Here is a 13,401-nt window from a genome sequence, read left to right as displayed (position 1 = left end):
TTGCAGCTTCTGATAAGATAACAAGGTTCGAAGTTAGGCTAGGACTATATTATTGGAAACTCTCCTCCCGGAGTAAATTGACATTCTGTCAATGGAAATTTTGTGCTAATAATATTTTGGAACCATAGGTAAAACATATTATTTATTAACTACTAGATGATGCCCGCAACTCCGTTGCGCCAAAATTCGTTTATCGCACGGGAACCGTTCATTTTTCCGTGATAAAAAGTATCCTATGTCCTTTCCCGGGACTCAATGTATCTCCATAACAAATTTCAGCCAAATCGGTTCAGCGGTTCGGGCGTGAAGAGGTAACAGACAGAGAGACAGAAAGACAGACACACTTTCGCATTTATAATATTAGTATGGATTTTTTACCTAATCTGGTCACATTTGACTGGACACTAATTTTAGCGGTAAACTTTGCTAGCTAAGAATAATTATTGCTGGTGTACCCTAGTACCACAGAATAGATAATAGTACAAGTACCTACTACCTACTAATCTAACTCCTGAATTTTGCTACTGACTATAAACTAGAAATTAATTACTTATAAACAGTTAAATTTTTGGGCTCTTTTTGGGTTTGGAAAAAACACCCTTTAAGTACGAGTATAGTCCCAGCCTAATACAATATTGTCATGAATGATTATTATCATCAATGTTTTCAATCCTCATTATATCACAGGTAATAATATTATATTATTTTGTGTGATATGACAATACAGTGATAATAATTATTGTGATATAAGATATTAATGAGTAATGACCACTGTCCACCACAGATTCTTATAACTTTCTTATAACGTCAAGCCAGGTTAGATAGCGGTTAAAACAACCACAAAAATAATTTCAATTTCTCAGGACTGCTCGAGGGTAGTAAAGCTGTCATGAATTTACGTCATGAATCTCCTAATATACGTGGGAGAGCCATGCTTCGGCACGAATGGGCCGGCTCGACCGGAGAAACACCACGTTCTCATAGAAAACCGGCGTGAATCAGCGCTTGCGCTATGTTTCGCCGAGTGAGTGAGTTTACTGGAGGACTAATATATATTCTGTGCCGGAGGCCCAATCCCCTACCCTATTCCCTTCCCTACTCTCCCCTATTCCCTTCCCTTCCCATCCCTACCCTCCCCTATTACCCTATTCCCTCTTAAAAGGCCGGCAACGCACCTGCAGCTCTTCTGATGCTGCGAGTGTCCATTGGCGACGGAAGTTGCTTTCCATTAGGTGACCCGTTTGCTCGTTTGCCCCCTTATTTCATAAAAAAAATTTGGAAGAAAATATGAGCAGGAATTATTGTCATTTCTTATTCAGTAATATTTTTTTCATAATATTAATTTGAGTGACAGTGCCCGGTTCCCGGTTTCATTGATACCAAGCAACGCAGAAGCAATCGAATAGTGTCCAAGTGTGCACACACACAAGAGTACTCTCAGAAATCTCTCTTCCTTTGTTCTCGTAAGTCGTAACGGAGTGTGACGGATCATCAACTTTTTACATGTTCAATCGAAGCATGGATCATCGATCTTGCAGGCAGACAATAAGTTGATAAGCATACATGGTCTAAATAACTATTATACTCCTACATTGTATTGGCTATTTTTTTTTTTTTTTTTTTTTTATTATTTCGTCCCCCTAACATTATCAGGGCTATTTATTTTCTATTTTTCTATACATACAGTCCAATTCCAATAAAAATACAAATGATTCCACTAAAATAAACAATTAAAATAAAATACAATTAAAATGTCAAATAATAAAACAACGGCACAAATATAAAACCAAAATTACAGAGACTATCCTAATATCACAATTCACAGCTTAAAATTAGATCCTAATTATTGTTATCACACAAAATACTACCGTTACGCTTATTTACTACACCCACGATTATCCTGCAAAAAGCCAGGAAGATATCCCGCTTTTTACCCCCCAGGATGGATGGCAGATTCTCACCCGTTATCGATGTGCCCAATTTCGGCTCAATATCGTATCTATTGCTAGCAAAAATTGGGCACTCGAGTAGCAGGTGAGGAACCGTCTCCTCAACTCCTGGCTGACACAGGCACGACGGATCCTCCTTCAGCTTGAATCTGTTCAAGTAGAAGGCGAATCCGCCGTGACCGGTCAGAATCTGTGTGGTGTGGTGTGTGATGTCTATTTTCTGTACTATTTTGTATGCAGCAGCAGCGTCTGGGAAAAAGAGCTTCGTGACTCCGGCCGTCCCTCCCACTTCATATCTCCTGTTCCATTCCTCAATCGTATCCTCTCTCAAGATACGCTTGACGAATGAAACAGGACACAGATCGTAGTCAGGTTTCCTTCTCAATTTCAGCGCGGCCTCCTTGGCTAATTCGTCAACCCTCTCATTCCCTCTGTATTGGCTATTTGTCACTGTACAGTCGCGAAGACCAGCGGTGTACCACTCTTGTCAGGTGAACTCCTTTGCAGTGTACCTAGTCCATGCTTAGCAAATAGATATTAATAAAGCTATTACTCATCGTAACAAAAAATAATGAAAGGAAATACATCATTAAAATTTTAGGTGAAATAGGAATTAGGTGTACGATTTCACATGACATTGAAAGCTCTACTAGGTATCTTTTATTGAGAGTAAGACGTATCTAAACACACTAGGCCGAAAAAACGCAGCCAAAGTTCGGCATGATTACGCCTGCAATGTATTTTAAATTACCGATGACACACCACGCCGAAATTACGTCGCGTTATATTGTATGCGTAGCACATTTTGGGTTGGGTAATGGGTAATTACCTACTTAATGAGTAATACACACTCGGTAGTCGGTACCTAATCGAAGTAGTTAGCGTCATATGGCGTCATTTTCTGTAAGGTTGAGGTATAATTTAATTATTCGAATTGAATCATCTTTCCTTTTTCAGTAGTCGGACAAACAAACAATAATTTAAGTTATATTACAAACAAAAGGCTAGGATCAAATTCAATTATATTTTGTTATCGCGAACCGCTTACGGGCCGTAACTTTATATGCTGCGTATCTGTTCCGCCTAGTATTACAATATTTATAAGGTAATTGTGGATCAGGCATGCATAATACAGCGTTAAGTATTTCAGAAGAATGGAAGAAAATTGTTTTCCATTTTCCCTGAGAAACGTGACCGTAATGACGGTTTACGAGTAGAGACGTCAATGCATTGAGGCGAGACCTTAGGCTGGATTTATGTTATGCGTCCTAGAACGCGCGGTTTGGCGGCGCGAGATGACAGGCACATGTATGTAAGGGTAAATTCAGACCGCAACGTGACGAGGCGAGGCGAGGCGTGGCGCGGCATTTTGTATGGATTTGGCAGATTTCAATTGCGCGAGGTGAAATGCCAATCTGTCAATTCAGTACAAATTTAGAAATACATCTACGCGTCGCGTTGCAGTCTGAATCAACCCTTAGGGTCAATTCAGACCGCAACGCGACGAGGCGTTCTCACAGAAAACCGGCGTGAAACAGCGCTTGCGCTGTGTTTCGCCGAGTGAGTGAGTTTATCGATGGCCCAATCTCCTGCCCTATTCCCTTCCCTAACCTCCCCTATTCTCTTCCCTTCTCTACTCTCCCCTATTCCCTTCCCTTTCTTTCCTTGCCCTCCCTATTACCCTGTTCCCTCTTAAAAGGCCGGCAACGCACTTGCAGCTCTTCTGATGCTGCGAGAGTCCATGGGCGACGAAAGTTGCTTTCCATCAGGTGACCCGTTTGCTCGTTTGCCCCTTTATTTCATTTAAAAAAAAAGGCGAGGCGAGGCGCGGCGCGGCATAAATTTGTATGGATTTGACAGATTTCAATTGCGTGAGACGTCTTGCGTATCTGTCAAATCTATATATTAAGTAATACGCGAGAGAAAAACTTTGTATCCCTTTCGGCGAAAACTGGGGAAACGTAGGTGAATGAAACTTTGCACAGTTATAGTTTATATGGTGAGACAGTGCATCGAGCTAATATTATTTTGAAATTATGCTTTAATCATACATTTTTTTAACAAATAAACCAATACACACACTACAACACACGCATTGAACCTTAAGAACATAAATTATTCTACGTACCTATTGCACTAGTACTATGCAGTACGTAGTTTATGTTCTTAATTTAAACTTCGGATGTTTCCGTATCCTGTCGGCCCCCTGCCCCGGGGCCGGCTAATAGCGTTTTCGGCCAGATGCCGAAAACGCTATTAGTACTATTAGACAATGCTTACACAGCCAGTCTGTGATCAGCTGAGTCTCGAAGACAAGAGTTGAAAAAAAAAAGATAAAGTCAATATTTTTTTACAAAATATAAGTAAGTACTAGTAGTCCTAATTTGGTCTTAATGTCGTTGAAACTAAGGTCGAATTTCGACCATTGGGCGATCTTTAGTCCATATAAATTTAGAATTAGGTACTTAATGCATATCTACGCGTCGCGTTGCAGTCTGAAATTCTGAATCAACCACGGGAATCAACCCTTAGGGGCGGCGCGACCGCGCAGCTAATTAAATAAATCTTTATGTAAGTACATATAATATTATTATTTAAACCTACTATTGCTTATAATCTCGCCGTGTATCGGCCAAGCCGCGCGTTCGCATCGCCGCAAATAAATCCAGCCTATCAAGTACAAAGCATATATCTATAGCCCCAATCTTACCGTAAACTACTTTCCCTCTTTTGACAAAATCCTAGACGAATTCACTCCTCAATACGACCATATTATCTTCATGGGAGACTTTAATACTTGCCTTCTAAAAGACGACTACCGTTCCAAAAAATTATCTCCCTTATAAACTCCTTTAACTTAACTTTACTTCCTCTCCAAGCTACGCATCACTATCCCCACTCCTCCCCATCTCTCCTTGACCTGATGATGGTGTCGTCACTCCATCTTGTTGACACGCACGGCCAGCACCCAGCAGACGGATTCTCCTACCACGACTGTATTTTTTTACAAATGGCGAACATCTAAGACTAAACCGAAAGTGATTATGCAAAGAGCTTTTAAAGATATGAATTTAGATAACCTTCGTGTGGAAGCAAATAAGATGGACTGGACTCAGCTTTTTCATGCCCCGACAATTGACGCCAAAGTAAATTTTTTCAACAAAACCATCATTAAACTCAGCTCAGTTCAATAACAGACAGCACACTTAGCAGGGCTGCCGTAGAAAAGGTTTCTGTCAGATACGGAATAATCTAAGAGAAATCAGCTAAAGAAATTGGTATTAAGATTTAAGTAGTTTGCATTTTAATTGAGGTAATGCTCAACATGAAGATAATAATATTGTAACTGTTTATGACGATCGGAGGATATTATCATGATCTCCAATGGGGCAATTAAAATTCCGCAGTTAAAATACCACAATAATTATTATTACTTATGCATAATCTTGTTCATAGATAGGTATTTCACGATCTAGCTTCACCTTGGTGACAGTTATTTATGTGCTTAGCTTAAAAGCTGTTGATTGAATTTGGCCATGATGGTTTTAAAATATCATCGTCATCGCAAATATTTAAATTCGCGAGTCGCGACCAGAAGCTATGATGCCAGAGACAGATGTTACTATATTAAATAAACAGGATGCACACATCAAACGCGTCCTCGTTTGTCGAAGAAATAATAACAATTTCATATTTTCCAATATTCTAACAGATGCGCATTGTTTTTTTAATGTTATCGTATCGTACCTAAATATAATATTGTAAGTTAACCTTTCGTTTATCTCCCGGGTTCGTGGTCGGTGCTCACTGCTCGATAAGGCGCGGGACCAATTTCGCCGGGCAGTCACTGAGCTACATCGGCGACGAGCTGCCAACATGGCTAGACTTATATTATTATTTTGTGCGGTGATATCCACGATAAACGCCCAGTGCACGGTGGAGAAGGCCGAGCCGCAGCTGAGGAGAGCGGTCTATGAGTTCTCCATCGATCTCCTCCAGAGGACCGCGCAGGATACGGACTACCACTTCGTGTCCTCCCCCCTGTCGGTATGGACCCTCCTCGCCAGCGCCTCCCTCGGCGCCGCCGACGAGACGCTCAGCGAGATGAAGAAGGTGCTGCACCTGAGCAGAAACAAGTGCTTCAACAACAAATACCTCGAGATAGCGAACCTGGTGACCTCGGTCGACGAGACGGACGGCTCGTTCCTCGAGCGAAGCGCGGTTATATTTGCCGACGACCAGGCGCGCATCACCGACATCTATAAGAACAAGGTGGCGAGGAGCAAAATTAGCAAAATCGAGGAGATCTCCTTCGAAAATCTCGATCAGTCGGCGGCGACGATCAACGACTACGTCCGGACGGCCACGCACGACACAATAGAAGATATTGTGTCGCCCGGCGACTTGGAGAACGTGGTATTGGTGATGATCGACGCGCTGTTCTTCAAGGGCACGTGGACCAAGCCGTTTTCGGAGGAGGACACCGAGGAGAGCGCCTTCTACAACGACCTGAACGTTCAGGTCGGCGACGTCCAGCTCATGTACAGCATGGACGAGTACAACGTGACGGTTCTGGACCAGCTGCAAGCTCAGGTGTTGGAGCTGCCCTACGGACAGAACAGGCGGTTCTCGATGTTCGTCTTTCTGCCGCTGATGGAAGCGTCTTTGGCGACGGTGATAGACAGCCTTCAGCACGTCAGCTTACCGGCGATCAGGAACTTATTCGCTACGTACGGCCCCACGCAGACTATCGTGCAGCTGCCGAGGTTCAAGGTCTCGTCGGATCTCAGCAACCTCAAGGAGCTGCTGAGCGATATGGGCCTAAGGGCTCCCTTCGACAGCACCGTCGCCAGCTTCCCGATCATTTCCGATTCGGAGATTTACATATCGACCTTGATCCAAAAGGCCGAGATTGAGGTGAACGAGCAGGGAACGACTGCGTCTGCGGCGTCGGCCGCGGAGTTCGTGTCGAGGACGAGACCGACACAGTTCAACGCCAACAGACCCTTCCTATTCATGATAGTCGACAACAACAACGATATACCGATATTCACAGGAGCTTTCTCCAAGCCATCGTTGTTCTAGATTGGAGTATCTCATGTTATTATTCACTGTTCACAATACTTGTAAGATAAAGACGCAGAACTTCTAGCTGTGTATTTACAATTTAATATACAAGTTCTGTCTTCTGATATTTGTGTGAATGTTGATAGTATAGCAAACTTTTTGCCAATGTTAAACTGAATATTACACTATAACACCACGTAAGAAATATATATTTTTATACGTTTATCATTTTTTTTTTCTCCTTTGTACTTTATTGCAGACTTACCGTAGATTCTCTAATCTGCATTTAAGTTTGCTGACTGGATCACGGAGGGTATCTCTATCAGAATCCAACGACGCGACGACTGAAAGTAAATAATGGACCCATACTACACGGTGCACGGGCATCTCATTCACCAGAGTTGACCACCAGTTGCGGCCCTAGGGGGTGGCGAACAGGGCAATTGCCCGGGACCTCGCTCTTGCAGGGGCCTCGCGCGTCAAACAAATGTTTTGACTCAAGTTTTATTTATTTGTATAACTTAACGTTTTTTTATGAAATAAGGGGGCAAACGAGCAAACGGGTTACCTGATGGAAAGCAACTTCCTTCGCCCATGGCCACTCGCAGCATCAGAAGAGCTGCAGGTGCGTTGCCGGCCTTTTAAGAGGGAATAGGGTGATAGGGGAAGGTAGGGAAGGGAATGGAATAGGGAAGGGGGCAGGAAAGGGAATAGGGTAGGGGATTGGGCCTCCGGTAAACTCACTCGGCGAAACACAGCGCAAGCGCTGTTTTACGCCGGTTTTCTGTTAGAACGTGTTATTTCTCCGGTCGAGCCGGCCCATTCGTGCCGAAGCATGGCTCTCCCACGTATATTTTTCGCTCCCATTCTTTCCCACCTTTTTTCAACCATTCCCACGTTATTTCTCGTCAAACAAAACAAATACCTACCAAACAACCAGACCTACTTTCGCATCACATAGGACAAAGAGCGTCGCAAAGACACTGCCACCCGGGGCCTCGCGATGGGTATGGCCGCCACTCTCTATATATATATCTGTATTATCTATGGCCGCCACTGCCGACCCGATCCTGCCCCAGCTGCAAGTGCGTTTTTGCCAGAGCTGCGTTACGACTTACGTTACGAGGAATGTGTTTTTGAGAACCAATAGAAACGCTTCATTTACTAATCTTATAACACATTCCTCGTAACGCAGCTCAGTATAATTAAGGTATCCTTATACCCTTTGACCTCAAATATATCTCTATTAGCAAGACGTCAGGGGTTTTCCAGTTTAGGCATATTATAATAGCACTAGCTGTTGCCCGCGACTCCGTCCGCGTTGATTTCAGTTTACAGCGCGCGGTGGCTCACGTTTAGGGAATGTAAATCTCGCGAGATTGGGGCTCAAGCGAGATCCCGCGAGTTTATGAATACAATACCGCGAGATCTCGCCAATTTAGAGATCTCGCGAGATTAGTAGTTTGGTGGGTTTTTTTTTTGCAAATAATCACAATATTTGAATAAATTACGAAAAAAGAAATAAATATTTTAAGTATTATAAGATTAACATTCATTTTCACGATTTTTTTCAATATAATTTTACTGTCTATAATTTTTAAGTAGCAACCTTGGACATACGTATGTACTATCTATCAAATAACAAATGAAAAAAACAGCCAGTCTTCTCTTCTATGCGCTTTTATAATTTTGGACGTGGCAGTAATATCGTAGACGTCCGCGGTAAAACGATAACATAGGGAAGTAAAATGTATGGAAATATATGGAGACGCTTTTCCGTCGACGATAACTTTTTAACATGCACGTTAGAGGACATCACAACGTTTACACTTCTGAACCGTACAAAAAGTCCGCGGTGCGTAAAATCAAAAGGGCATTCCACGCCGGTTTCCACGATAAAATGTTGGATGTACGTTATACAATATACACCCAACGTTTTATCGTTGAAGCCGGCGTCCGCGATAACGTGACGTCCAGTATTATAAAAGCGCACAATCAAACACAAATCTTTTAGTAATAAAATAGTTCTTTTATAACTAACAGAACAACGAGAAGTCAAAATTCAGGACCTAGTTAAGAATCACAGTGCACAGCTGTTGCTTAGGCCAGCTCCTCTTTGTTTTGACTCCGTGATCGCATCTCCGTCCGTGTCAGTCCGCGCTTTTTATGCTCAAGTGCAATCTCGTCAAACTCGCGAGATCTCACCTTTTTTCGTCCGAGATCAATCTCGCTAAAAAAGGCCGAGATCTCGCGAGAACGAGATTGCATTCCCTACTCCCGTTTCCGTAGGAATTCCGGGATAAAATGTAGCTCCTACATTACTGCAAAGTTTTCTCAAAATCCTTAACTTAAGTAAGTATACAAAATTGGTGTCAAATTTTAAAACTTCGTAAAACATATTTTGTAGTGGAGCCATCTTTGTGGGATTGTAGGTCTGGTAGGTAAGTACTAGTCTCGCAACGCAACTCATTAAGTACGGTAATAAATAATTTACTCTTGCCGCTTGGGGATGCTGTTGCTACCTATATTATAGTTAACACTACGCACAAGTTAGACTCAGTTAGAGCTATGTAGAGCTATGTATTACTGTGGTGATAAGAATTGAGGATTATTATTTTTTAACAAAAAATTGAACCCGACTTTCAAGGAAAAAACGATATTCTTAAAATGACCTAAAAAGTATAAAATAAGTACTTACCTAATTATTTTTCTTCATTAGTGCCTTTTTTAAAATTCGACTAAATCTCAACGAATTCTGTAAGTACTCAATTTTCATTCTTTTGATGTCGGTACCAGCCCAGAACTGAGATACTTGACATAGAACTTAGCCAGTACCGACTTCAAAAGAATGAAAATTGAGTAAGTACAGAATTCGTTGATATATATTTAGTCGAATTTTGAAAAAGGCTCTAAGGCCGTATACAACGAGGATTAGTGAAATTTCATGTTTTTATTTTCACTAGAACTTTGACCAGAAGTAATTATAGGCATTTAAAGATTTTTGTAGCTTTGTTACGTTGTTCCTGACAGCTTAGAATTTTGATTTAAATCCATTTACTACTAAAATAAGAATAATAAAGAATGATACTTTCAAATTTTTATTTCGACTAGAATTCAGCGAAAATAAATGCAGGAAAAAATATTTTTACACAAAAATGTTTATATTATGATTTCGAAGGTCTTGGTCAGCTTCGTTTTTGATAAATAATAATAATAATAATAAAAATAAGTAGTTTAGATCACAAATTCGAACGATTTGTTATTTTACAAAAGCAACGATTTGATTTTGAATTTGCCACTTTAATTCCACAGGCGCTTTGATGGATAAAAATTGAATGACATAAGTGAAATCTGTCTGTCAGAGGCTCATTGTCTATCATAGGCCATAGGGTATGTTCACAAATATAGGTATCCCAGTATTCTGGCCGTACAATAGTACAGCGCCGTAATTTGACGTCTTGAGCAATGGTCAGTTGGCTGAGTTTTATTTCGGAACCTAGTCAACATTTTTGGTTTACAAATACTACAATATTGCTTTGTAACCTAAATTATATGGCGAGAGACTATCTAATATGATGCTATTTGATAATTTACATTCGCCAAACGATCATTTTTACGTTTTTGGTACTTAGGTTTTAAAGTCATAAAATGTAAACATTGCAGCTTAGTCAGAAAACAATATACAGAGTACTGCAACAGAGAGTTATCTATGTTTCAAAACTTTGTAAAATGATATTAAGTTATTTTATCGCACATGTCCAATCCATAGCAATAGAAAGAATTATCACATCTCAGCACTGGAGTACTGAAATCTGCACAAGAAATCGCAAAAACATAGTGCTATTATCATGCGGATAGATCTAGATCTATAGATACCTACACCATGATGTTGGTGCACCTCGGGAGGAAATAACTAAGGATTCTTTACAGAAAATATATTGTGATCGAAATGAAATGCCCTAAAACCTTATTTGATTTTATCAAAAAATTATATTTTTTGAACGAAAATCGCGACGACATTTAAAAGTAAATAGTAAAGAGCGTTTATACAATTATTAATTCTTTACTCACAACAATTTGATGCAATATACAGGAACCGTAAATTTAAAGTATCCTTTCTAGTTTCTTCACCAATTAATTTCATAAAAAATGGTCAAAACTTGCCGTGATAGTTTCATAGAATATTTCATTTAAATTCAAAGTACCTATCAGGTGGAAGAAACAGTGATAAACCTGATACTACATCTGGTTTAACTGATCTTTTAGAAGTTGGAGATAGAGTTTTGAATGAAAAAGGTTTTCAAGTAAGCAAGTTTTAGATGAAAGGGGTAAAAAGTTAAAATTATTATGCCCCTATTTTGAGCAAAATAAAACGAGTACTCTCAAGAAGAGGAAACCGAAAGGACTTATGATATTGCTCGAGTAAGAATCCATATTGAAAGCAATGATATTCTATGTTACTATTTTAGAAACTCATTGAAAGTGTAACTCAGAAACATGAAGAAGAGTATTTATGTTGTGAAAATAAATAAAACAAGATTTTTAAAAACATTAGGTACATTTATTTTTTCAAGTATAAAGTATTGCTCGTATTTTTGTTACTGATTAAAACAGTATGTTTGCACTTGCCGCTCTGGTTATTAACGCAGCTGCATTTTACTCCAGCAACAAGCCGATCATTATTATCTACCTATAAGAATGAATATAAATGTTTAGACTTGCTTTATGCAAATGTTTAGTTACGTTTTTTGGTTGGTTGAGTACTTACGGTTGAACTTGTTTTATAGTTTGCTAAAGTCACCGATGTTCGGCGAATTATATTGGCTCGTATTAAATAAAACATTGCCATTAGTTCTTAGCTCTTTTACATACGTATACCCTTACATGTCCTGCTAACACCAATTTATTTCATTTTAGCATAGATTGGGCCTTGAACTTAAAGAGTATTTTACACTCTCAAAACCAGTTTTTTTATGATTATATTCATTCTCCACAAGTAGTTTTTAACTAAATATAACCCAAATACCACTAATTATTGTTCTATATATTTTATTTGCTTTATTATTTACAAAATAAACAAACTCTTGTTGTTTATTTTTTGACACATGCCCCTAAAACTTCATTTGAAATGTGTCACTACTGACGTGCACGTTCCGAATACGTCGTTTACTTGTTAACTGCAACGTTTAACACTACGGCCCGTATTTTTAAATAGTCAGTACTTAAGATGTGACCCGGTCTCAAGACGCCGTTCGACTCTGTGATTGGTCCAAATTTTGACAGCCAACCAATCACAGAGCCTGAACCGTGTCTTAAGACCGAGATGTATCTTGAGTACTGACTATTTATATGGGCCTTAAGCTAGATGACGCTTAGCCAATTGGTTAAATGGTAATTTTTTTTCCCGCCATGTTTTACTTGACACTGGCCATGGTTAAAAATCCGAGCGCCATAATATTATGAAAAAAAAGAAGAAGAAGAAGATCTCGGCAGTCTTGTCAAAATTCAAAACATTTACTACCTACTCTATAATCAGCTGTGATATTCAGTTTATTATATTTATATTTTTATTATTATAATATTTCGCAATTCACAGAAGCTAATTATACAGTATACTTGTTATCTCGAAACACTTCGGTACACTTAAAATTCCGGTTACCTACAGCACAAAAAAAAGTAATCCATAAGTAAGTACCTACTAAAAGTAAGAATTTATCTTTAAATAGTTCATTGAGTTGACGGGAGTTCAAAAACATACAAGTGCTTGTTAATTGCTGGTAAGTACCAAATATATACTAGTAATCTGTGGTAAGTACAAATATATACTAGTAATCTGTGGGTAAGTACACTGACATTGTAGGTAGGTACACAATGTATGTTTTTTCAATATTATAATAATATTATTCTCTTCAATACCAAATTAATTACCTTGCAATTATAACAATTGTCTGAAAGTTATAAAGAGTCAAAACCATTTTTTTTACAAAATTGTGTAAGGAGTAAGTATATTTTTCTTTAGGTCATTTTTCTTCCTTTCCTTTTCATCAGTATTGGCACTTTAATTTGGTTTATATAATGTTTTTGTAATGTTGGTATACCTATTGTTCTTCTTTCTATGTCCCACTATTATTTGTTTTGAGGAACGGATTGAGACAAACTAATCTGTTCTCAGTTAAAAATAAATCACTCAGAGATATTTTAAGTATTACTAAGCTTTGATGCAATTGTGAAAAAATGTGGGAAATTTCATGCTCATATGTTTCCGCATTTTTCATAAAAAGGGCTTCAAAGTTTTTCGCTTGCGTATTAATATTATAAGTAAGTATATGTTATCATCAGTCAGGCAAGGTTTGGTTACTATTACAATATTTTTAAAAACATCCTT

General features: G+C 39.2%; 2 protein-coding genes across 2 annotated transcripts in view; both read left to right on the top strand.

Moving 5' to 3' along the window:
* Positions 1-441: 441 nt before the first annotated feature.
* LOC121727546 (probable phytanoyl-CoA dioxygenase) overlaps positions 442-13,401 on the top strand; it is a 32,572-nt gene continuing 19,612 nt past the window's right edge. Inside the window, exon 1 of the mRNA XM_042115423.1 lies at positions 442-449. The gene's annotated coding sequence lies outside the window, so the exon portion shown is untranslated. The remainder of the gene's footprint in view (positions 450-13,401) is intronic.
* Positions 5,826-7,034, top strand: LOC121728050 (serpin B6-like). The gene has a single exon (XM_042116146.1). The coding sequence runs from the start codon at positions 5,826-5,828 to the stop codon at positions 7,032-7,034; it is 1,209 nt and encodes a 402-aa protein (XP_041972080.1).

This window comes from Aricia agestis, chromosome 6 (assembly GCF_905147365.1).
Source record: "Aricia agestis chromosome 6, ilAriAges1.1, whole genome shotgun sequence".
NCBI lineage: Eukaryota > Metazoa > Arthropoda > Insecta > Lepidoptera > Lycaenidae > Aricia > Aricia agestis.
The sequence above is the reverse complement of the archived record's forward strand: the minus strand, read 5'-3'. Positions and strand labels throughout refer to the sequence as shown.